The sequence below is a fragment of the Leptosomus discolor genome, chromosome 7 (assembly GCF_034619465.1).
Source record: "Leptosomus discolor isolate bLepDis1 chromosome 7, bLepDis1.hap2, whole genome shotgun sequence".
Lineage (NCBI taxonomy): Eukaryota > Metazoa > Chordata > Aves > Leptosomiformes > Leptosomidae > Leptosomus > Leptosomus discolor.
In genome coordinates, this window is record NC_141397.1 from 25,224,092 (window position 1) to 25,246,173 (window position 22,082).

Consider the following 22,082-nt stretch of genomic DNA (forward strand, 5'->3'; position numbering starts at 1 on the left):
TCTGTACTACTCAGAATTTCAATTCAAGGAAAAAAAGTTCGTTCTTCTAACCATTGGAGTAGAGCTACAAAAAGAGATAAAGGGGCAGGTTCAAAAAGGTGCTGAGCTCTTCTTTCCCATATGCTTTAGGGAAATTAGGAGAATAACTACTAAGTTTTACCAGTTTTGTATCTTCTCCCAAGACTCCATCTGTAGAAAATGTGTTTAGCTAGCTTACTTCTAAAGTATCAATCTGTATATATGTTTCATACCATTTCAGTTAGTGTCAGTGGGGCATTTTTCATACAGAGACTGTAAATACAGAAACACGATTCTCTCGGGCATTAACTGGCATAAACTTAAGATATGGCCATCTTCCTCTAAAAAGTTACACAAACTCATTCTGTAAGTGTGCAATATGTTTGATGTCCTCAGGTTATACAGTGATGGGTATCATAGAAATAGATAGATATTCATTATCACTTCCCAAGGGAGTGTTTTGGATTAAATAGAAGTTAAAAACCCCCACCAGAAACAAACTCTTTGTTAAATGTGCTTTATCTTTTGTAGATGAGCCAATTACAGTATAATTGCTGATAAACCTCTTTTGTTTTAGCAGGAAGACGTAACTGCTTTGGCCAAGTCATTAGTTTTTCTTGTTGCTCTTAATTTAGGAGCTGTAAAGACACAAGGATGTACTTCCCAGTGTGTCAAAATGGGAGGACTGTAATAATTGGAGGCAGATACAATTTGCGACACTTTCCCTGGTAATATGAGGAGAAGAGGCTGCTGCATGGCTCTCTGTGGCAGTGTCCAGGGACACGTTCTCTTCAAAGGATACCCTCTGAAGTCTAGGTTGACTGTGAAGTCAATCTTGGTCTATGCTAGTACATCAGAGGGTAGAATTTAGCCCAAAGTGTCTTAAAATAAAATACTTTTTCAACATTTTTACAGTAGTAAAACCTTGCTGTGGGAGGAGACTTTGGCATCATGCTTTTCTTATGCTCCTTTTCCAGTGCTGCTCTGAGCCATGGGAAGAGCCTGGCTTTTACTGCAGGTTTGAACTGTTGTGACCAGTGAACGAGTGTTCCCAGTAGTATGCTTCCTTCACAGAAGTGGTGATGCAGGTGCCAGCATGGCTGTGGTGACTGCAATATGGCCAAGTCCCCATCCTGTTCTGGGTATTAGCAGCACGTAGGTCACTTAGAGTCCTGTTGAAGCCATGCAGCAGGCAGGCACAGGCAAGGTCTATGGTAGGTTGACAGCCTGTTAGGTCTGCAGCCCATGGTTTGCTTCGGTGCCTACAACATGGGAGCAAGAGAAGCAATTATTTTCCAGCTTCTGCCTAAAAGGTAGCATCTAAGCTGTGACCTTCTGTGCCAAACTTTGTTCCAGAGCCAATTTGTAAATGCTTTGTATGTCAACTTTAGCTGGGAAGTCCCAGCCACTCTCACCATTAAGTTATCTTCCAAAAAGCCAACGAAAATACATCTTTGATATGTTTCTTTAGGTGCTCAGATGCCGTTGCATGTGAGGTATTATCATGAAAACCACCTTATCACAGTAATTCAGGGCCTTTGGGCATCTGATGTTGCCAATTGCCTTCACTTCTTGCTGGTATGTAATTTATCACCAGCGTGGCCTACCCTGATAAAATGCACCCTTTGTGGGCAGAGGCGAAGCTAATATACTTTCAAAGTGTATTTGAATTGCTTCAATAAATCACAGCTGTCACTGTGAGCAGTTTTATCACTTGCCAGAACAATATGTTATCTTCATGCTTTATAGTCTTGATACTATTCTGGACTTTTATTTGTGTAAATTATAATGATTTTTTTTTTTTTTTAATGGAAACTTTGCCTTGCTCTGTAAAGAAAACAGCATTTTTATGGGATGTGTTTTATAGTTGTAATTCTTATTTTTTATTATTAATTTGCTCTAAGAACATTTGCAGTTTGTTTTCAAATTGTTAATTTTCATTCTTTTAAGCAGTTCACGCAGCTGGGGTAGCTTTGTTTTGTAGCCGATTTCCTCTCCTGCTCTGCTGTGTAGCAAGAAGAGCAGCTTGGAGTGGAGTCTCTGCAGCAAGTAGGACAGCGTGGAGATGCAGGAGCTTCCCTTCCTCATAGTTTCTTTGCCATCTGTGGAGAATATCCACCAAACTAATCGATTGTGTAGATTTAAAATAAAATACCTCCTCAAATCCAGAAAGCAATTGCAGACAGACCTTCCTACCCAAGACCTGCAGGATAGCCTAACAGGGTCATGAGCAATTAATTGTGCCTAAGGCATAATTAATTCCTTCATCTGGGAGTACTTCCCCTGAATCATAGAAAACAGCCGGGAGTGTGAGCGGCACAAGGACTCAGAGCTGCGTTGTGGTGCCCTGGTTCAGGCATGGGCCGGGGGGGAAGGAAGGTTGTGTCTCAGCAGCCAGACCCACTCTTCTGGGCAAGGACCAACTGTGCTCACACTGTCTGCCTGCCCTGTCCCTGTCCCGGGTGTGTTGGGTGGGACTGCACTCACTGCTGGGTGACCGCTAGCTCAACCTCCCCACCAGGCAGGCTCCTGGTGATGTCACTGTAAGCTCTGGACAGGCACAAGCTCTTCAATCATATTTTTCTTCTGCCACAATGGTAGATATATATATGAGCGTGACCTGTGGCTGCTTCAGGACCTCACTATTACTCCTTGCAACCAGAGCCTCTCCTCAGCTCTCCTGTCTTGGGGATGCTCTGACATTAAATGCACTGCTTCCAGGACAGCCAGTAAAACATCTCCTTTTTATGGCCATGCCTAAAATACCAGTGAATATTTATGAACCAATTTGCCATGGCTTCTCCTATGATGGGAAAAAAGTGCTTTTCTTTTAATTGATGCAATAGCTCATTCCAGAATATGAGAACGAGGTCTATAAAGTAGTCAGGTTTTATAATTAGAAAATTATTTATTTGCAGCAGATACATTTGCTAAAATTTGAAAATTGTATTAATCTGTTTATTGTTTGAAGAAGTTATAATAATTGTTTAGAATTGAACAATAGCTCTACTGTAACTAAAATTTATATGTGTAGATTGAGTTCCTTGAGTCATGAGGAGTAGTCTAAAGGTATGACTTAGATTTGTCCTTTTTCAATTACAGAAGTTAGTGTTTATTCTCAAGGTTTGTTCTTGGAATGAGCGGTAGTTGCTGAAGAATGTTCTGCAGATGTGTTTGTAGATCCTGTGATTTTCTCTTTTCAAAAATTTTAGCTACACAGTCATTTTCGGCAGATTGGCTGGGCTCGTCAGCTACCACTTCAGAAATGCATGTTGTGAATTTTACATGGAGAGACATCTCTGGCAGTTGCTTTGTGGTTTGACTTTGAGCAGCCCCAGAAGTATATGAAATCAGTTACCCCATCCAGACCACGTAAACAAGAAACAAATATTTTAGCTTAAGGTTGACTTGGGTGATGGTGAGAATTAAATTCAATGATTGCGTGTATAAAAATGCATATATACTTCTGCCCATTTGCGTAGATCATTTCATAGGATCAGAGGAGCTAAGGGTGGAGGATACTCTTAATTCTGTGAGAAATCACTAAGAAATCTGCTTTTCCCACAGAAGACATCTCTTCTACCTCAGCTGAGCCTGGGGAGCGGGCAGTTGCCTTTTAGCAAGCATGGCAAAGCCTTTGCAAACACTTCCAGGTTATTTCCGAAATGCCTGTTTGTATTAATTTGCTGACAAATCTCTGATTTGCAGAGACCTGTAGTTAACACTCATGCTCTGGCAGATGATTCTTACTATGCCCTCTTTCTCCTCTTGCTGCCAGTATTGGCAGACTTCAGACTCTGGGAATTCGGCCCTGCCCTTGTGGGTGCTGACAGAAAAAAAAAAACATCTTTTTTGGATCAAAGTACGGTTCTTCATACAACTGAAAATTTTGCAAAGCTTTGTATGTAACTCCTAGCAAATTCAGCAGTCAAAAGTCTCTTCATATTATATATTATACTGGAGATATTTTTTTTTTCCCCATTGACTTTATCAATTGAGTATATAGCACTTCTCAGCACTGATGGGTTTCAAAATGTCTCGTGAAGAAGTCGCCCCTCAAAACCTTATTTTATAAATGAGGAAACTAATACACAGAAAGGAGAAGTAATGCACTCAGGGTGTACTATGTCCCAGGCAAGCAAAAAGCTATCAGTATTTATGATGTATGCAAGGAAAAAGTTCTGCTGCTGACTCTCAAATATACCTTGACCACATACTCAGGCTGATCTTCAGTATTTATGCTGAGTTGAAGCCTCCATATGTTTATGGTCTTTATTGTGCATTTTCCATAGCTCTGAATGCTTAGCTAGCATTGCTCGTAGGTTCAGACTTTGCAAACATCTTTGGTCATGAAGACTGTAAACACAGCTTTGCTGGAGTTGCAACTATTAAAAGTGTGCTGTATGGCAGCAAATGCTCCATGGCAGTTCGGCGCCAGTGATTTCTCAGAGCAGACATCGCCCTGGAGACACCCACAGCAGCAAGGCACAATATTCAGGAGACTTTCCTACATTTAAATTTGTGCTATGCCTCGCTTTTTTGCTAATGAAAGTAAATTTTGCATCATGTGCAGTTGCACAGCTGCAGATACTTTGAGGGGAGATAAGCGGATCAGGATTGATCCTATGGGTTTTGCAGTGGAACTCTGCATACAATGCTTTTGCTTGAGACCAGCCTTCTCGGGCTGTTGCACTAGTTGGGTTAACTAAAATATCCTTGTGCAGCGGTAACACTGGACCAGCTGGTCCAGTTTCCCAACTGACTAATGGGTTCTGCAGTGGAAGCTGGGGATGAGCAAGGGCAAAGAGAGGTTTGTTTCCATGTAGCTGAATTAAACCATGCTCTGGCTGAGCATTTTGACATCTGTTGACCACAGGCCTGATTCCAGGCTTGCTGAGCCCACAGAGAAACTGCTGCTAGCACAAGCGAGGCAGGCACTGGTGGAGTGATGTCTGCCTGTGTCCCATGCACCACTGTCAGCCTGTTGGTCAACTTGGCAGAGAGACCCGGGAATCAATATAGAAATGAAGCAGTCTCTTCTGAAGCCACCTCCATCCTCCCTCTCCCTTTTCTCTTTCTCCTGCTCTCTTTGGGCCAAGACTTTTTGGTGCAGCTGTGCAGAAAAGCTTGCTGCTTGCTGCTGACAGTGTCATATCTATTAATTTCTTTTGTGACTACACAAGGAACTTGTATCTCCAGGTGTTAGTACTCTCATTTTCAAAAGAGCAATTAAACCCTTTTTAGAAAAAGCGAAGGTGAAAGTGTACATCCACCATGCGTTCCCCTTTTTTTACTTTATTTAAAAAATGTAATTCATATTATTCTGCCCACCCAATGCAAGAGTTAAAAATATGTTTGCCTGTGATATGGAGATAGGCATGCTTTGCAGATTTAGCTGCCTCATTTATCAAAAAAGTTTATAAAACTGTATGAATGAGTTATTTTGCAGATTCCTTGGTCAATTAAAACAAAAAAAAAATTCTTAAAATCCTTTGAAATGAAACAATCCCCCCCCCCCCCCCCCCCCCCCCCCCCGCCCAGCCCAAGGCATCCCAAAAGATGAAACAAAAGCTTTAAATTGCCTCTGGACAATGAAACTGTTTCATTTCACTTCAAGTATTTTTTAAATGTAAATTGAACAGAATTTTTGAAGTCTTAGAAGTTGATAATGTTCTTCATGTCAAAAGATAATGTTTTTACTTTTTCAGACATTTTTGGCTTTTACCCACTTATTCTCTCCTTTGTAAGATGAATAATTTGGCTACAGGTGAAGCTAACCATGCACTGGAGTGCCTACCTCCGTAGATTTTGCTGTTCACCTCTTTCCAAGACAAAGATTTAGCTGGAAGATACAGCCCAGTTTTAGTGCAGTAATCTGATGTATTGCAGAAGCGCGATTGTAGTTTGCATTTCTGCAGTGATAGAGAATGGAATGGATGCTTAGAATAGAGACTGATACAAAGTACACGTGGGTACTTCATGTGTCTTTTGCCTTGTACTTCAAGGACTAATGGGAATGGAGGGTCTTAATGATAACAGTTGCTTTAGTAGCAGAAAAGGCTTAACCCAATTTCCTTAACAGCTCTTTTTAATTAGGAAAGACAAGAGAAGTAAACTAGAAGGTCTACTAGTAAACTAGAAGGGTTTAATTGAAAGATAAACATGATTGGGAGCGCTCTGTGCCTCTGCTACAGAAGTGAAGGAGGTTAGACTCATCCCTGGTTGCCATTTGGTTTATTCTTTGACAGTATCTCTTGGGACATAGCCAATGCTTAGTCTAATGGCACTTTCCTATATGTACCTTATGTGCATTGGGCCATGTGTGAATGCAGGCTCAGTCCCATCTTGCCCCACTTTCCAGCTTGTGGGTTAAGCAGGGGCTGTGCAAAAGGAGAGCTGAGAAATTATTTGATATAATATATTGTACAACTGAATTTGTTGGAATGGAGCCTCTTTCCTTAGGTTGATTGCTGCCTGTCTGGTCAAGTTTCTCGGAAGCCTTTTAAAGGATGGTAAGAATAAATGTGAATAAATGTGTCAGTATCTCTCCCATTGGAGATCACTTCCTTCAAGGGGCTGAGTTCCCTGGCCTCAGTCCAGAATTGTACTCAAGCCTATAAATCATTGCTCTGAAATGAAGACATTGGCTCATATGCTTAAAAGTTAAGCAAATGCTTAAGGGCTGTGCTGTATAAGGGCCGGAGCAATCACTATGTTGCAGGCGAGTGCTTCTAATGTGGTGTAAAGCTGGTTAAAGTTGATTGCTAACCCCAATAGTCTTTGGATTACGTTCTGCATGGGCACACTTGGAGAAGATGAGATTTTTGCAGTTGGACCCATATGGGCAGACATATGCTCCATCAAAGTCCTGTTGGCTTCAGTATCATCCTCATGTCTGTTTGCTTCTAGCAGGGGGATTAGTCCTTAACTTGCTGTGCCCTTATGTTATAGGTAAATAAACAAGCACAAGTCCTCTTGCTCAGCGATTTGATACATCAACCTATAGGTGTATGCAGAAGCAGTGGGGAGGAAGAGTGCCATCAGGCAGTGGCCGTGCCTGTGTTGCAGATGGTATTTACAGTTGGTGTCACCTTTATGAAAACTCCTTGAGGCTGAGCCACAAAACAACGTCCATCTTATGAGGGTTAAATGCATAGATCATTAGCAAGAATTTATGCTGCTAGCAGTAATTTAGCCCATTCTGCTCTCAGTAAAAAGCAACACAGGATGGTGAGCCTTGTATCACCAGCACACTGCAACCTTCCTCCAATACATAGGATATTGGTAGGAGCCTGTACCTGAAGCTGCATGGAAGCAAACAGCGAGGCAGAAGCAGTGAGAGCACATGAACCATCATCTCTGTGACTGTGCTGGCGAGCAGCAGCCTGCCCGAGCACTCGCTGCTTGGGATGGGGCTCTAAGCACTAGTGCTTTTGATTTATTTTCCCGAAAAGCTTTGTGCAATTATGTTGATTTTTCTCTGGGTAAGTTATTTGTCCTGGGTGCTTATTTTCCTGTCTCCAGCTGTCTGTCTATTCAGTAATGTGCCATCTTCTGTGCAGGGACTGCAGCTGTTGCTTGAAGTTTGCACAGTAGCTGACATGGTGGAGGTTCATCCTGGGCTTGTGCTTGTAGATATTTCAGCAATACAAAGAGCTAAGTTATAGATCAATACATGGGGGATCAACAGTTTGTTTGCTCAGACCTGCTGTTACTTATTTGGGGGCAATCTGGGAAATCAAACTAGTATAACGTAGAGGTGAACCTGCTGAAATTCAGTGAATCTGTGGGTTCACAGCTTGCATGGAAAATCTGCTCCTGCTGGTTTTGTATTTGTTCTCTTTTTGGATCATGCTTAATTTTCCTTGTATGGCTAGCTGTCCCATTGCACACAGTTCTTATGGATTTGCTAACAAAAAAAATGAATATTGCAAATAATTGTTATACTGTGGCCAGGAACTGTTTTATGTAACAGAATGCAGAGACACGGGTACATTAAGGAGTATTACACAGGGTACTGTTCAGCTAACGAGCTACGTTGACTTGACCATACGTGCTTCCAGCCTGCTCTATGCGCAACGGCTTAACCCACCTCCTGCTTTGCTTTGCTTTCAACACAGAGCAGTTGTGCACAGTCAATTCACGTAGCCCAGCCAATGATCAGTAACTGGGACGTTTATTGTTATCTTCCTGTATCTTGTCAGTAATGTCTGCAGGTACTTTTGACTAGAAATAACAGCTGTAAGTCTGCTGTCCTTGGAAAGGCCAGGCTCATTATACTCAGTGGGGAAAATGATCATATTGGCACCTGACTCGGATGAAGAAATCATTCTGAGGCAGTCACAAAGAAAAGTCTCTCTAGTGGACTGTCTTGAGTGGATGATACTTGCCTGTTTTGCTTATTTATACCAACTCTCCTGGGCGGCCCCGTGCAGGACTGCTGCATCGCATGTTCTGGAGCTGGCACGTGCCCTGCATCCCTCCCTTAAAGCAGGTGGTTAGGTTAGAGCTCAGTGGTTGCAACAAATGGGCTTCTGTTTAACTTTTTTGGCTCTCCATTTTATCTGATGCTTGCTTCCACTGATACGGATACACATGTATGCATACCAAGAATTAAGTTAGTGCCATTTTTTTTTTTTTTTTTAATAAGGATTTGAATTTATACCAAGTTTGTACCAGCTACAGTGTTGATATTCTTGCCCTGAACTGCAGGAAGCTACCATTTTGCATGAAAAGTATTGACATGAGAAAATGAATACATTTGTAACAAAGGCTACAATTTGCAATTCTGTGAAGGACAGTTTTTTGGGTAGAGAGCTGAGAGAAGAGCATTTTATTCTTGCAGTCTTCAGCCAACACTGTTGTTTTGAGTTTTTTTCTGAAAATAGTAATAAAATAGTTAATTATATGCTTAATTTCTTCACAGCTTACTGTAAATCTTGGCTTTAAAGAAAATTCAATTTTTCCGCAAGAATGTATGGACACTTTGTCTCTGAATTCAGGAGAATCCTAAACATAATGTTACATAGTCATTCTAAATGAAAACTCTCCATAACATTTTGCTGGCAAGGGCATCTCTCTAGATGCCACTTTTCAACGTAAGGCAAGACCTACAGCACGTCATAGGCCAAAGGAATCCTAGTGTCAACACTAATGGGTTTTTACATTGATGTTTTAGTTGTATATTAGCTATTCAAAAATCTCATAAAGAGGAATTGCAGCAGACTATAGCAGCGTAACAGTCCATGGCCATAGCAAGGGCTATGACTTGATTTACATCTGTTTTAGTCTTTGCGCAGTAAAGCTCTCTTAAGAGCAACCACAAATTCTCCAGAACAATCTATTGGCCTGCCCATGCATCTGCATTAACTCTCGTTGACATCAGCAGGACTGGCAGGCAGGGGCTGGCAGCAGAAGGATTATACTTGGTTTTTCCCTAGCACTATTCGGGACCTCCATGATGTCATGAGAACTGCTCACCAGCTTGCAATATGTGTCTTCTTCAGTGACTTAGCTCTGTGGGGATGAGAAGGCTTCACCCCTCTCAGGATAATGTTTTCCAGGTCCTGTAGTATCCTCCCTGCAGGCACTTCAGCTGGCTTTGGGCATCTACACTGCTCCAATGTAAATGCTTGCTTATCGTGCTGGCCAAAGGGAAGTGCTTTCCAAAGCCTCCCCAAAGCTCTCGAGCCTGTTCATGTGACCCCACGGATTAACTTAGTTCAAAAGGGTAAAATACTTTCCTCCTCCCTCTATAGATCACCTGTGTCATTTGCTGGCTGAGTGACTTTTTTTTTGGTCTCCAATAGAATGCAGAAGCTTCAGATTACCAAAACAGCTGCACATGCTTTGTCTGGGTTAATGCATTTAAGTCAGGCTGCAAGGTCTGGGTAAATGCCAAGATCCTGGATCAGCTGCTTTACCGGAATTATGCTGCTGTAATGGAGCCCTGCATTATTGTGTTGCAATTATTTTGGCTTGCAGCTGGCTGTTCCCTCTATATTTTTACTGAAGTGAGATAAAAGGATTTTGTCTTAAAAATAGAATTTTCTCTTCTGAATCTTACAGAAGATTTGAGTTACTGCCGCATCTGTAAGAGGTGACCCTCCATTTATCTTCAGTTTTATCTTTAAGGAGAAGAGCAAATAATTTCTGTAACCGTTTTAGAAGAACAGGGGCAGTGCTAAACAGTCTCAAAACATAAAATAAAAGTATATTGAAAAGGGAATAAAATAAGTGATTAAAGTGTCATGTAATAACATAGTTTTAGGTTCTCACCAAGAACAGGTTTATTTTCAGCATCAAGCCACTTACCACTTACAGTAAAGCTGTCTCTATAATTTGGAAATCCTTTGTGTAGACTAGTAAAAGAATAGATCTGGATTTTAAACTGAAGAAAAACATTTCTCCAACCTTGAATCTCCTATATTTGTATCCATTCAAGCTCTTTTTGATGCCTATTTATATACATTTCTTGTCAAATAACACACTCAGGTTCTCCAGTTGATAGCACAAAGTAAACTGAATGCAATCATTTGTCTTTGAACTGTTCAACTGTGTCCTCCTTCATGTTCTTGTTAATAATGCCAGGTCTCCCAGGAGCGCTCTCACGCAATTTTATCACGTAAGCTTTTTGTTTGACCTTACCTGCTGTTCCCCTGGAACATAGCGGGGGGAAAGAAAGCCAAAATGCCAGCCTGCCTTAATTAAAATTTTAGTCTCAGAAGATGTTACAGTATTTGATTGCATTAAGTATATAATGAAAGTATTTAATAATACCTCTTATTTGTCTGGGCCTTTTTACTTGGTAGTGAGGTCACTGAGTTTTGAAACAACTCTTTTAAGGTGTGGAAAAGTAACTGAGGGGTGGTTGTGCATCTTTAAGTGACTCAGAAATTCACTGTATCCACGATTTTGTATGTTTGCCCTAAAGGTAGCTGCTTGGATGATGAAGTAGAAGGCTCTAAATAATAGTTCAGTGCTCTTTGCAAAAGTATTTTTCCCCCACAGGAAGGTGAGCATGCATATAAAGGCTTTTTAGAAGGTAATGCTATTCCTTGTCTCCAGCAGTTGAAACTTGGCATCATAGAAAAGTGGTAAAAGAAAATGTTACAGATATTTCCTGATGTGCAAGAAGCTCTAAATCTCACATGTGATATGCAGTGTTATGTTCATCATTTCTCATTGGCACAATCTAAACCGCCAAAACACGAAGCTTTCTATCCCCCAGATGAGGCCATTTGTTTTATGCAGTGGCTATTCTTGAGGAAAAGTCTGTGCACAAAGCACTCTTTTGTAAAGATGGACCTTATTCCAGTTTATATAGGGTAAGCAGAATTAAAAAATAGATTTGTGAGACCCTGATCCTGCACATCTTGTGAACTGGGAAGGTTTGCATTGCTAGGGCTGTTGTGTTACTCCCCTGATTTTTTTCCCATTTTGTTAGCAGCCGAGAATTGCCCCCAGTTGACTGTGTTGTCTCGAGTAGCACATGAAACCATCCATGCTTCAGACACTCTGTCTGTGCTTTGGGTTTCTTCCAGCCCCTGAGGCTGCAAAACAAATAAAACCAGGATTTCACATAGCTTTTTGAGGGAGAATAAATGAAGAGGACAAGGAGGGTCAGTTCAGCTAGATAAGACAGATCCTGCTCTAGCAGTTGGACAGAACTAGCCAGATGGGGGATTTCAGAGCTGCTGTCCACAAAATAATTGTTTGTGTACCAGAGTATTTTCATCACCAGTTTTTACCAAGTCCAACAAAGGTCGCTCTGAAATAAAGCAAAATTGCAGCAAATTACCGAATTTTATTTCTTCTTCTTCTGAAGCTGGATGCACATAATTTTTCACTATTGATTTTGTGGGATTTGTAGCTTTGTAAACCAGAGAGAGAAAGAGGGGTTGGGAAGGCAGACAAGCTGTATTCTAACCAGTATTTTTCTTCTTTCTCTCATGATAATAAATCTTACTGGTTCATGTCTCTGATGCACATACATCTTGCTGAGTTCCTTAATGCAGCTGACTACAGCTCTTTCTCTGGGGGTCTGCCAACAAATGTGGCTGTTGATCTGTTACCAGGTTCGGGAAGCATGAATATGATCGTAGCAAAGGTACGGCAAATTTAGGGACCAGGGAGCTACAATTCTGGCAGCAATTATGTGTTGAGACTCTGAGTTCAAAATCCTGCAGTTTTATAACCCCAACTCTGCAGAGAATTAGTCAAGTCACTGTCACTGTAATCAGTTTAGGAATATATTTACTGTGTAATGTGTCTTCAGTGAATGCAACTGCAGTGCCATTAGCTAAAAATTGTTTTGATCTCATACAACTTGGAAGAATCAATGTCATTAGTTTTAAATTTTGAAAACAAAACTAGCATAATACCCCATGCTTTCACCTGCAAGCTGTACTGCTGGAGTGGGATGTGCTTTTACCTGAAAGGAAAAAAGTCAAACTAAGTCACATGTGAGAAGGCTTCTCTTGTTTTTAGGGTCTAAGCCTGCAGAGTGCTGTGGGGAAATGAGTCTGTGCGCTGCTGTGGGTTTTGCACACGGTGCGCTGCTGTGGGTTTTGGCACACGTGCTGGTTTATGTGCATTATATGTGTTATAGGCCACCTCCCAAGTTAACTGTTGCTTCTTAAGACTCCTTTATTTCAGGCATAGGAATTCTTGTTTTTTCCTTTGTGTGTGTGTGTGAAAACTAAATAAAATAATTGCATGGTCTTACATTTTGAGGGGAACGGGATGGTTTTTTAGCATTAAGCTATTACGTATTTGTCCTTCTAGCCCACATGGTATCCAGTTCACACCCATAAATTATCTGTGATATCTTCAAGTGGAATAGAAAGCCTGAGTATCTTACTAGGTCAAGGTATTTTTTCGTGTGTTACGGAGAGAAAGCAGACCCAGTAGGAGTGGATTGATCAACTGCAGCAGATTTGGTTTGCAGCTGCCTTGGATTTTAGATCCAAGCTTAAACTACAAAATTGTTTACAAAGTGTTTTGGATTCCAGCTGCATGAGAGACAGTTTAAATCTTCAGACTCACACAGAAAATGAAACACCAGCAGGGAGATATTAATTAATGTGTCTTCTGTGGGAGTCTTCCAAACTGCAGACATTTTGGGGTGAGGCTAAAATGAAAATCTGCTTAAATTTGTAGCTTAATTTCATGTTTTCAGTGAGACTTTTAGTCCATGATTTGCGGAGAAACTGGATGGGTAATGGCCAACTCCATAATTAAGAAAACACCCCAACCTCCTCAGCAGCCACCCAAATCTAAGGCATAAAACCTAGACATGAGAAGCTAGGCTGAGTGCAACACATTGGAGCAGTGCTCCTCTGGAACAAGTAGTTATATGGGAAGATTTTGTAGCTGGCAATTATGATGTTCATGTAGGAGGTGAAACATTGGGTTGCAATCCAGTACTTGAGTGTCTCACATGAGGGAAGGAGCATCAGCAGGAGGGACTGATAGACCCCTGTAGCAGGGAGGGCTTTTTTCTGGCTGCTAAAAACCCCTTGCCTCAAATTCCTGCTCTCAGTTGTGCTGGGAAGGAATTTAAATATGCACTTCCCACAGCTTGGCCAACTGTCCGAAATGCAACGTTCCCCAGCCTGGCTTCTGTTCCTTGTATTTTACAGATAACGTTTAGAGTCTGTTTGAGAATCAAAAGATTCTTTATGTTAAGGCGCAGTGTTTGATCTTGCCGAACTGCTTGCTTCATTTTTTTTCTTCCTTCCAGTTTTGGAAGTACTCTGGGATGGACCAGCTCAGAGCTTTTGGCAAATAAGTGAGTTGCCAAAAACTTTACAAAACCTACTGATGTGTACATGACTGAACTGTAGTTTTACAATGACAGTCTTTCTCCTCTAATTAGTAAATTATCATGGGCATTGCAAGTTTCTATGATTATAGAGTAAAAGCTACATCCAGCCACATTAATTTTTTACCCATACCTTGTTTTAAAAAGTAAAGGAAATTGTAGCCTTGCAAAATTGTGAGAATAGATACTGGTCGTATTCTTCAGCCTAGAAAACCTACTGAGTGCCGGGGCAAAGTAAACTAAAATAGGCCAGAAATAACCCTTAGAATGTCCACCGTACATAGGTGAACTCTCTGCTTGTAGAGTGAATTTGGTGGCATTGCCAGTATGTGATCATAGAGAGGAGAGACTGGGAAGAGGAAGCTGTCTCATGCTAAAGATTGATCCTTTCTCTTGGAAGACAGGAGAAGTGTTAAGAGCTAACTGGCTACTAGCATTTTGGTAAGTATTTCAAGTCTGGAACATGTAATTTAATGTTCTGAATAATACTGGACACAGAGCACACTCTAATCATCTCTTTATTCCCAGAGCTTCCTATTAAAGTGATGAATATCTTCTAGCAGGCTGTCTGTCCTCATTTTGGAGGTTTCGGGTGATAGCAAATGTGCTTCCTTTCTGGGTAAATTGCCCCCTTGTTAATTATAGAGTCTGTTGAAACTTTGAATTTTATTTATAATCTAAACAGTTCTAGGTTTATCTTCTAACCACGTAATTTTATTATACCTTTTTCTATTCTGTTCAAGAACTATCTAGCAGCTGATACCTTTTCATATTTCAACTACGTTGAGCAAAGTGAGCTCATTACTTCTCTGCAGAAGAGGTGCACTTTCTGACTTTGGATCACTTTCATAGATCTCTTCTGAGTCCTCATCAGTTTTGGGGAGTTTTCTGCAAACGTAAGGTCCTGGGATGAGCACAGCACTCGAGACTGGGCACAGAATCTTGTTACATTATTTTCAGTACATCGCAGGGTATTCCCTTGTGTCCACACTCAGAGGTGGTGCTCGCTCCCCTTGGCTTTTTGACGGGAGCCCAAATTCAATCTCTTCCTGGTGCTCCTGGTGGCAGTTGCAGTAGAGGCTGAGCTGGTCTGTGCTGGGGGATTGTAGCACACCAGAAAGGCACTGCAGTAGTTTCAGAGCGGGCAGGAGCATGACCAGATCTGTGTAGTATTGCACCCAGCACAGTTAGCCTTGCTGAGGTTTCCCTTTTGAATTTCTTTTGGGCTTTGCTTGCATAAGCTGCTGCTGTGTGTTGCTAAGGTACCTGCATTTTGGGTTTGCTGGTGGCAACGGCTCGGCTTCTCCCAGCACTACATTGAGTGAAGTGGGAAGGGAGCAGGTGAGCTCTCAAATCACTTCCCATCAAAACCACTGTGAATTTATGCATTTCCATCAGATGGGCTTAGATGCAAGGACTCTGTTCAAGTGGTAAGAATACAATAAGATTTGCAGTTCAGGGACTTGTGCCAGACTGCTGCACTTATCAGATTAAGTACTGATTACTCTTTACTGGGAGTACTGATAACATCTATTGCAAAGCTATCTTGCTAATATGTGCTTCAAATCTAAAATGAGCAATGAAACTGTCCCTCTAAACACGGGTGTGCTGTTCGTGAAGGATGTATGCTGAGGCCAGCAGAGCACCGAACATGCTTTAATTACAGCTCTGGGTGACATCACTGGCAGAGGTGTAAGACCACTGCATTTTGTCTTTTGAGCTCCATAGCCTCATTAAGAAATTAAAACATTTGTGGGTCTTGCATGCAGTCTTTCTTCCCTTGGAATGTTTAAGCTCGCTGACAGTCAGCATGGTGATGCAGGCTGTAAAGGTTCAGAGAATCACCTTGATGGTATGAGGGCCTCTTCCATTTCAACTGTGATACAAGGTTCATTTTTCCTCTGAGGCATTCATTGAAATTCTGTGCACGATTTGTTCCTCTGGTTGTTTAACAGTGTCTCTCATGTTTGCCCTGATTTAAAAAATCCTCCTTTGTAGCGGAGGTAGCGTAGAGCAGGATGATATAATTGCAGTAAAGGGGCCCTGGAGCTTGCAGTAATGGGATGGTTCATCTGATGTGTACTACCATCAGAAAATAACCCACGTATGTATGTTCTCAGGGGACAGTAAAGAGGCTTTTAAGGATTACACTTATATAGTATGAAAGCTAATGAGCAAAAGAGCAAGTATGAAGACTAGTATTGCTGCAGAAAGCATGGTGCCTCTTCCAGTTCTCACTTGTTTCCTGACACCTGCGTAGCTCCAAAACATTCATCGCTGCCCAACAATGCATGGCTTTTCATGTACTGCAGTCAGTTCCGGAGACTTTTGAGAACACTGTATTATTATTTTTATTTCATTGAAAAATATATAGCATGTCAAAAGCATGGCAGAGCTGAGATGAGGATTGAAACTGCCGTGTGCATACGAAGTAAATAGTTTTGGGGGAATAGCAATCTCTGATAGTCTGTGCCCTCAAAAAAAAAAAAAAACAAGCAAACAAACAAAAAAAAACCCAAACAAAAAACCACCAGGAAATATTTACTAGAATGATACAGTTTCATGAATGCTGCTGAAAGGTTGATATATTAAGACTATCACTTAATGCAGTCTCAATACTCCCACCTTTTCCTGGCCAGTGCACAAAAACATATGAAGACATTAACACACAGTAAACACTGAAGGATATGTTTCAAACACTAGATGTCACGCAGAGTCAGAGTTGCAGAATTTGGGCTGCGGAGGTAGGAAATTCAGAGCAGCTGGTTTCTGGTATTAACAGCTTCTTGTTCAAATGGATTGCCAAGAGTGCCAATTCATTCCCCTTGCATTTGTGCCGAACCAGAAGCCATCTAGCAGAATGGACTTTGGCTTCTGTGTTTTTTTTCCACAGCATTTTCTTCTTGCTTATACAGCTTGTTGTAAATAAAGTAAGTAATTCACCTTTTAATACTCTGTAATCCCTCTGTGCTGTTTTATACCTTGTCAGGTTTTTATGTTCAGTGGAATGGATGAACTTGCATCATTCTTCATATATTTAACATAGTAAAGAGTCAGACTTTGCTATCAGGTAAAATGAAGTGGCTTCACTTGAGTTGCAGAGCCTTGAAGAGGGTGTTGGATTTTGACCAAATGCTGTACTGGGGTTCTGCAGCAACGTCCAACATCTATAACTTCATTTTATTCCAAAGAGTACTGACAATAAAAAAGAAGTTTGTGAATATTAAGTGAGGAAGAGATGGCAGCCAGCATCTTTGCAAGGATACAAGCGGACCAGTAACCTTCTTAAACATCCTTGTTTCCATCTGTAAGTCAAGGGAGCAAATGGTCAAGAGACCACAGTACCTCCTTCTGGGCCAAAAAAGTGACTTAATTTCCTTTAACGGCAAAAAAGGTTCACGAGACAATGTGATCAGGTTCTTATGTTAATAGCCCTGTGCTCCCATCTAGTCACATTGGAAGTGTGTTAGAGTGCATGTGAAGTATTTCTCTGCTTTTATTGAGGCCCCTGTGTGTGGTCAGAGCATTGTAAAGGGCTTGCAGAGGGAGTAGGAAAGAGGTCTTCTGACTCTCAGGGGTGTCAGCAGGACTCTGCATGTTGGGACAGGAGTGAGGAGTGCATGTGCCCTATGGGCAGGAGAAATTGCTGAAGTCGTTGAAGAGTAATAAGACTGTTAAAATAATAATCCATTGCCTAGTGGACCTCAGCTCTTAGCCTGTGCCCTTTTTGTATTCCTGCACCTGAAACGTGGAGTGGTTGTGCCATATACTAAGCAATGTTTGCTAATACAGAGGAGATTTTGGGCAGAAGTACATGCTATTGTAATAACCCCCATGAGATGATGCCTACGTGTTCAGCATAAGAGTAGAGACTTAGTCATTTCCATAATTTTTTGTTTCAATTTGGTGGCCATGTCAGTATTTAGTCATATTTGGAGAATATAGAATGCAGAGCTGAAGTGAAGAGAGCGCTGTATGTTCAAATTTACAGCAGGGTATCACCAGTAGTCTGACTAAAATAATGGTAATGGAATTGTATTTACTAGAGATAACAGAAGGGCTTCTCTACTTGACCCCTGCGGTCTATCTGTCTGTCTATGTGGAGCACCAGTCCACCCCCCTGTACTAGTGCGTCACAGTCCAACTCTGTGAGCCCAGATCCAATATTTGATTGCATTCCCCAACATAGCGTCACTTGATCCCTGGTTCAGCATCACTCTATTGTTCATTACAACATCTGGAACTTACTTTGACAACTGCATAGTGACATAAGATGAATTATCTGTTGCTGCATCTGCTGTTGGTTGACTCCTCTCTGCTTAGACTTCCAGTCTTGCAAATACCAGAATAGTAGCACTATACTTTTTATTTCTGTCCTTCCTCCTTCCCCACCTCCCCCCCACTGGGGAGCAGAAGAGGACTTGCAATTTTATTATTGCTGTATAAGCCTTCTGTAAACTCAGTTACAGCGTTTCTGATGTTGGTAATTTTTGTGACTAAAAAATATGCTGACACTGTGTTTGTGTGTAGGAAAAGAGCAAATTTGAATGTATAATAATCTGGTGCATTTGGGAGATGTTTGTTACTATATCTCAGCCAAGTTAATCACTCATGGAACTTTTTTTTTCCCAGTTGACTAGAGACATTAATCTTGTATCTGTGGAAATGCATCTTTAATGCCAAAAAATTGATCAGAGATACCCAACATTTCTCTGATATCAGAAAAGATTTTGAAGGAAAGCTATCTGTTGACAATAGAATAGCAGAAACAGAGACATTCATTACTTTATTTTTATTACATAATGAAGAAATACCCAGGTGATGATTTCCAGTTCGTGAAATATATTGAACCATGTACTATATTCATGAATATAAATTGAGCAGATGTGACAGACATTTTTCATATAAAAATGACACAGTGTTGCTCTTTCTGATAATTCTTCTTTGCCTGAAATATGCTTATTCTGAGAACATCACTACAGAGTTAATAGTGCACTGCATAACTGCGTATTAAAAAATACGAGTGCTAAAGGACACAGTGTCTTATGCAGAAATTATTCATAGATTTATAATGACTGTGGCTGGCTGCATTTTTCAAGGAAAGGATCTTTCTGCATCTTCCTTTTCCACTTTTTCTACAAAATCCTTTGTCTCTACATAGTAGTATCACCCAGCCAGCTACCTTCCACCCAGCAAGGCTCATTCTCAGGCTGGATCATGTTGCTGCCGAGCAGCGCACCACTCACACTTCACTCCCCATCCATTCTTCTGCCTCATTAGCAGCTTTGCTCTCCATATCATCAAGCCTTTGCCCATTTCTCAATTTTTCCTAGAGGAGCTGTCCCAGTAGAAAACCTGCACTGTTATGGTGACTTTGAACACAGAGCCAATCACAGGTTGAAACAGAAGCATTAGCTTCTCATCCCTGTGCAGTCACTTGCGTGTCAGCAGTGTTCCCACCAAGCTTTGGAGAGGACCAGACTCTCCCTAATTTATTATTTTCCTCTTTCACCAAACATAAAACTAGTAGGGAATATGATCCTTAGTATGCTTTAATCCTATAAAAAGCCTTGCAAGTAGGAGCCAGTGTGTATACGCATGTTCTTCTTGATTAAATAAAGCCTTCTCTGTTTACATCATACTAGGGAGCTGCATTACAAGAAAGGTAAGAGGGTAAGATAAGAAACGTGACCTGAAAGAAAACTACCAGATTAGACTGTGAAGGCCAAATACTGGTTTCCTTGAAGCCAGTGGGAGTTTTGCCTCCAAGGAGGTAGCCAGAAGCCAGTAGCATGCTATGACTGTTCAGGGCTTTACAACCCTGCACTGGTGTCAGGCATCCCTCAAGGTGGTCTCTGCCGCAGGGTTGAAGAGCATGAGGAAAGTGTGTTGCCTTCTCATGTTAGCCTGCCAGAGCTGTCAACTCACAGCATTTATTTATTCCCCTTCAATTTTCACTTCCAGTAATGCTTCTGTAGAGATAGAGCAACTTTTTGACAAACGCAGGGAGAAATGATGGGCTCATTTGCTGTTCCTTAGAACAGTTTTAATTTTGTCCCTACAAGCAACAGGGTATTTGAAGATGGCTTTCTTCTTCCAGGTTACCAGCCTGTCCTGCCGAACCAGCAGCAGGGGTTCCAGGGTCTCATGGGAATGCAGCAGCCGCCCCAAAGCCAGAACCTGATGAATAATCAACAGGGAAATCAGGTGCAAGGCATGATGGTGCAGTATCCAGCCATGTCGTCTTATCAGGTACTTGGGAGCGTAAAGACAGACTGCTTCTGTTAGAGTGTGCTTAATTGAATTAAGTTTTCTTATTGCAGAATGGTCTCTATTACTTCATTAGGAAAGTGTGTGGCAGGAGGCCTCCTGATGAATACGCTTCTAAGTCAAATTGGTTTCTTTGCTTCCTGTTTACATATTCTTAGTACTCCCAGTTTTCATTCTGAATTGGGAATATTTCAAATGAACTATTTATTGCGCCTGCAGTGCAGGTAAAATATCTTAAAGGGTGAAGGATTTATACTTCTTCCTGTGAAGAAAATGCATTTCAAAAATAAAAGGCAGAACATTGCTGGGTTTTTTGTTTGGTTTGGGTTTCTTTTGCCAATGCAGTATTGTTTCCTGTAATGAAGTTGAGGGCTTTGCCTGATTCAGTTAAAAATTACTCATCTGTGGAGACTTCTGCCAAGGATTTCGTCATGTCTTCTATAAAACGCTGTAGGCAGATAGATTTTTGTTTGCTGGGTTTTGGGGAGAGGGAAGGCAGTGGCTTGGTCTTTACCAAGTCCAGAAGTTACCCAGACTTATTTCCCCAACTTTATACCTCGTTTATGTGAGATATGCCAAGAGCCTGTGAGAGGTGGCCTGTGCTTACGTTTTCTGCTGGTCCCTCTGGAAAGTTAAGAAACTAAATGACATCTGATTCATTTTAATAGACTGCAGTGATTGAGCAGCCATTCACCTTTCCCCTCGGCTTCTCTGGAAACATTACAGCAACCCAGATGGAAATGGGGGAATTGCTTGTGGGTATAATTTTCCCCTTACGCCTTCAGAATTACTACATTGAAAACATGTTCTAAAGGTTAACAGTCAAGTTAAAGGTTTAGACTTTTTAGACGGCCTAGATATACCAGGGTTGAGTCTTCCATTTGTGCTCATCCCAGAAATTTGTATTCAGCTAGGTCATGACAGAGCCACTTACAGGACTCAGGAGCAGAGGGATTTCTCTTTAATCCTTCTCTGACAAAGAGAATCCTCAGGGATGAGAACAGTTCTGAGCAGCAGAAAGCAACACATTTTGGCAGAACGTGTTGTATACTCAAAATCAGCTAGAAGGAAGGTAGGGATATTCAGGATCTACTTTAATTTTGGTAATTACAATTTTTTTTCCTACGTCTTTCCGTATTCTTACCTAGGTGCCAATGACACAGGGTTCTCAAGGATTGCCGCAACAATCATATCAACAACCGATCATGCTACCTAATCAATCAGGTCAAGGAACACTTACAGCCACTGGAATGCCTGTCTACTGTAATGTCATACCTCCTGCCCCACAGAACAACCTACGGTTGATTGCCCCACACTGCCCCTCCAATAACGTTCCAGTTATTTCTGCCAGCTGCAGGACAAACTGTGCGAGCATTAACAATGCAGGGTGGCAGGTCAAGTACTGACACTGTGGCTTAGTGTGGATATACAAGGATAGCGGTGCATTATTTGACAAGTAACTCATGGCCTTCAAATGAAGAGGAACACCGCAGGATAATCAGTTGAGGACCTAAGTACTGATTATGCTCAAGTGATTTGCTGCTGGAAAAATCTGTAAAAAAATAAAAATAAAATAAATTTTGAAAAAAAAAAATGTTTGCTGGTTAATGGTGCATATTTTTGTCATGTCTGCTAGGTATGCCTTTATAGCTTAGCTAGTGACATGAATTCATTGAGGTAAGATTTTTTCCTACCACTGAACACCACTGTGTAGATTGTAATATCCCCGATTCGGATTAGTTTTGTACTTTGTGTTGACTTTGTGAAGCTAAAAGTATTTAAAAATATAATAAAATCACATTGTACCAAAGCTGTAATGGAAATGAAAAAACGAAAACAAAAAAGAATTACTGAATGGAAGGAATAATTTATATACACTATAGAGTTTTTTTATGGATATATACTGTATTGTAGTGCTTAATCACAATAAAGCTATTTGACCTCATGGAGAAAGGTCATGTTTCTACCA

The 22,082-nt window shown here is 41.1% G+C and overlaps 1 protein-coding gene across 2 annotated transcripts in view; it reads left to right on the top strand.

Moving 5' to 3' along the window:
• Positions 1 to 21,519, top strand: part of ARPP21 (cAMP regulated phosphoprotein 21) — a 106,647-nt gene extending 85,128 nt beyond the window's left edge. For both annotated transcript variants that reach the window (XM_086468437.1, XM_086468438.1), the window contains 2 exons: positions 19,944 to 20,095; positions 21,262 to 21,519. In XM_086468437.1, the coding sequence (XP_086324563.1) occupies positions 19,944 to 20,095; positions 21,262 to 21,519 (410 nt within the window). The remainder of the gene's footprint in view (positions 1 to 19,943; positions 20,096 to 21,261) is intronic.
• The last annotated feature ends 563 nt before the right edge of the window (positions 21,520 to 22,082 follow it).